Source organism: Convolutriloba macropyga, chromosome 7 (genome assembly GCF_964194025.1).
Source record: "Convolutriloba macropyga chromosome 7, txConMacr16.3, whole genome shotgun sequence".
NCBI lineage: Eukaryota > Metazoa > Xenacoelomorpha > Acoela > Convolutidae > Convolutriloba > Convolutriloba macropyga.
Window position 1 is genome coordinate 70,648,874 of NC_134474.1, and position 3,911 is coordinate 70,652,784.

Here is a 3,911-nt window from a genome sequence, read left to right on the forward strand (position 1 = left end):
TAATACGCTACTCCGAAAGTGCCTTCTCATACTTTCCGTTGACCACTATTCTACGGGGTCAAAATTCAAAGATAAAAACGCTTACCATTTATAGTATTCGTGCTCTCATTTCGATCAGCGCAAACAAAAACTCAACAACGACGTCCAGACTTAATCAAAATTTGAATTCAACTCGTCATCTTTATATCGCCTTCCTAACGACTCATCTAGCTCTTGTTATACAAATAGGCCTCAGCTGAAGAAACCGATTACCACTAACTGCTAACAACAATACTTTTGGATCAACTTTTAGGAATATCAATTACTCGATGAACATATTTACAATATACAATTCAAACTAAGCTACTTTATCCAAAATTCACCAATCGGAACTTACAAAACTTCTGCTAACTTCAGGCAAGTTTAATGAACTGAAGGATTTATCTTCAGCTTCCAACTTTTCAGCCGATTTCATATCTTCCAAACGTTTCATCGCCATAATACAGTGCAAATTCTTTCCTTTTGATCTCTTGGCGCTTGAACTTGCCTCATTAATGGGCGATGGCAAGATCATACTTTCACATTCATCTTCGTCTAAATCAGAATTCACATTGCTCGCAAAATTAGCAGGAGCATTCTTCTGCGCACCTTTGAAGACTCCCAAATGCGGTTTGCGTGCATTAAAATGAAACGGCGATTCACAGCTTAAGTCGCGAACAATATCCTCCCATTTTAACGAATGCATACTTGCCGAAGTTTGACTAGTGTCGCTGAAAATGATCCAGTGTCTGGGTTGGAACTGTTCATATGCTTGGCAACTTTCAAGACTGGCATAAGCCAGCTCTGGAAATGCTGGTGTTGTTTCGTAACCTACTGGACACATGTAATGGTTATAGCAATGGTAAATAAACGCGGTATGATCGGAGCTCAATCCTTCTTGTAATTGTTTTAGAGCATCGCTTTCAGAGATTGATGTGCGACTGATTCCTTTTGGCTTATACAGTGTGTAAAATGTACCTTTTACATTGTAATGCAAAGTTAGTCTTTTAAACCACTTCTTAAGAGTAGCATTACCAGTGAACGGTCCAAATCTGATTTCATTGAAAGGCGGTTCGAATCCCAGAGCCTCCAAGGCCGCTTCGTGTGTTACAGGAGCTAAATCTCCGTTACCCAAAGTTGAGAAGAGGAAATTAAAGCATGATACAAGAGATGATATCCCGCATGAGTATCTGTACTGAGGTCTACTTATACAAACCCAACGCTTCATATCAAAAACTTTCCTCTCCAGAATTAATCCGATATTTGATACAGCATCTACAGCAATTGCTGGACGGGTAACTTTTGGCTCTGCACTTTGATTTTGGATTCTGCTTGAAGTTAGAGATTTGTACAGCGATTCTGGATCAACGGCGAGTTGAGAATACGGCAACGATTCCAGAGGTTTCGGCAAAATACTAACACTAGTGCCATCAAATTGTGCCCGATGAAATTGAAACAATGGGTTGAACAAAGTCAGAGTTTCGTTGATTAACTCATCAAGAAAGGCATCGCATATAGTGTCAAATTCTGGTTGTTCAAACAGACCGGGTAGCTTCTTTTTGACAACTTTTTTGGTCAATTTTGGCTTTTTAAGGCCACAAGCGGAACCACCGGACGCTGGTACAAAGAAACAGATGGCACCTTTTTTGGAGCTAGGGATTTCAGTCGAAACTGAATTATTTGCGTCAACGCAGTTTAGTTCTTCAGTAACTTTTGAATCAGCTACGGATTGGTTATTAGTGAGATCTTTCACATCGCAAGCAACTGGGTCAATATGAAGCGAGGTTGCCGTAGATACCAACGGGTCAATTTTTTTCTTCTCTTCCTCAGAATTTTGATTACAACCTGAAACAGCTTCACCTATTGGCTTGGTTTGTTCTTGTGATACTTCATCGATCAATCGTCCTAAAAAATCCTCCGCCGAGATCCGTAACTCCTCAGTTTCAACCGGTTCCGCGACTTGATCAATGAGCTGCTCCACGAATTCCGTTGCATCTTGAGTCGATACCTCGTTGTTGGAATCGTTCACCTCACTTCTGATAACGTTGAAATCTTCATAGGGTGCTGTGGCCAAAGACACAGACGTTGAGTCATCGTTCTCAGTTGCCTGCGGATTCAAAGGTCCCGTCAAGTCCTCACTGCCGATAACATCTCGAATAACATTGTCTAGCAACTGTGACGTCAGATTGTCAACTTCTTCCATAAATTGTCTGGATAAGTTCACATGAATGAGGGCATTAGGAGCTGGTTCTTCATCATTCGTTGTATTTACACCAGATCTCTGGCTGGCGGGTTGTGAGGATTTAGACTGGCACATTGAGTCCGCAATTTAGGCATATGGGGATTTGAGTTACAATCCGCGCTGTCATGCAACTTCTGAAAAATTATTAAACAGAAACGGCGCTCTTAACGATTACTCCTATTGTTGTTCACTCGAATCAAGTCCCTGCATTCAACAAAAATTTGTAACCAAAATTGTTGGAACTAGGCTAATATTTTCAGCAATTTTTAGAAGAATCTTAGGAGAAAACCTAGATATTTACTAAATACTAAACATTGAAGATGTCAGAGACATCAAAGATCTCGAATATTTAAAATAGCCGGCAAACTGTTGGAAAATAGCTGCCGTTGACGACCTTGACGCACAAGAGGGTTGAAACAGAAAAAAAGTGGTTCTAATTCGGTGTGTATGGTGTGCAGTTTTAGTTAGATTCTAATATTACATTTAATTCAGCTGTGAAATGTGACCTATGTAAAATGAAAAACGCGATCAATAAGTGAAGCGAAAAAGAAAAGACAGCAGGACACGTCCTCAATTACAATAAAAAGAATTGAACTGACTAATGACCTCACATGTAACATTTATACAGCAACAATGGGCTTTATTGATGGCAATCAATAAAGCCCATGACCCTATGTACGCAATAATGAACACAAAAAAGTAAAAACACGTAGAAAATTTTCCACGATTTGCGTTTAATCATTAAAAAAACTTTTTGAAAACGATTCTTCGCATCTTTAGAAGAAGTACACAATACGACAATGTTGGAATCAAAGACCGACAAAGAAACCAAAGAAGCAGAAAATAAAGAAATTGACAACAGAGAATATCTTTGAAAGGTCAATTGCGTCGAAGTAAGAGAACCTCATTAGTACATCCCAAACACCTTCACCACCGCACATTATTAAACTTTAACTTTTCAAATCATAGAATACCTTGTTATAATGGCTGAAAGAGGTAATAGAACTAAAAATTAAGGCAAGATTAAAGGTTACTTAAAAAACTCGAAAAAAAACGGCAATTCAGTCAATGAAGACGCTAGCAAAAAACTACGCCACAAGAAGGCCAATAAGAACTGTTACTTTTGAGACTTAGTGACAAGAAGAGAAGAACATCAAATCATCTTTAAATCCTCTACAGCAAACCATGAGACCTGTTATGAGATTAAGTGATAACAGAGCAATAATTACAACAAAGACTAGCAGAATTCAAAAACTCGACAAAATTTTTTTGTTAATGAACGCCTGTAAATCATAGACCAAAATATAAACTGAAGCAAATAATTTGATTAGCTTAAGCATCCTTAATAACAAATGCGACCTTTCATTACATTAAGGCGATTAACGAATAGGACAACAAAGTAAACAAAAACTCAAAAATTCGAATTGCTCTCAAACGACCGGCGATCGGTTGGCTTCGTCAGCAGCTAGCCACGCTTTATGACCTCAGGACGCTACCTTTTATCCCGTTTCTGAAGACGACACTCAAAAGGGTAACACGAAAAATCGGTCAAGCGAAAAATTGCATGAAGAGACAAACAGGATTAATATATTTGCTACAAATTGCTTTTGAGAGCAATTAACAATGATTTCCTAAAAAGTGCCTGTTAGAT

The 3,911-nt window shown here is 38.6% G+C and overlaps 1 protein-coding gene across 1 annotated transcript; it reads right to left on the reverse strand.

Annotated features, from left to right (window-relative positions):
• Positions 1-274: 274 nt before the first annotated feature.
• Positions 275-2,452, reverse strand: LOC142343291 (uncharacterized). The gene has a single exon (XM_075395098.1). The coding sequence runs from the start codon at positions 2,333-2,335 to the stop codon at positions 359-361; it is 1,977 nt and encodes a 658-aa protein (XP_075251213.1). The 5' UTR covers positions 2,336-2,452; the 3' UTR covers positions 275-358.
• Positions 2,453-3,911: the final 1,459 nt, after the last annotated feature.

Excerpts from the sequence above, each read along its gene's own strand:
- LOC142343291 (XM_075395098.1), bottom strand. The coding sequence starts at position 2,335 with ATGTGCCAGTCTAAATCCTCACAACCCGCCAGCCAGAGATCTGGTGTA.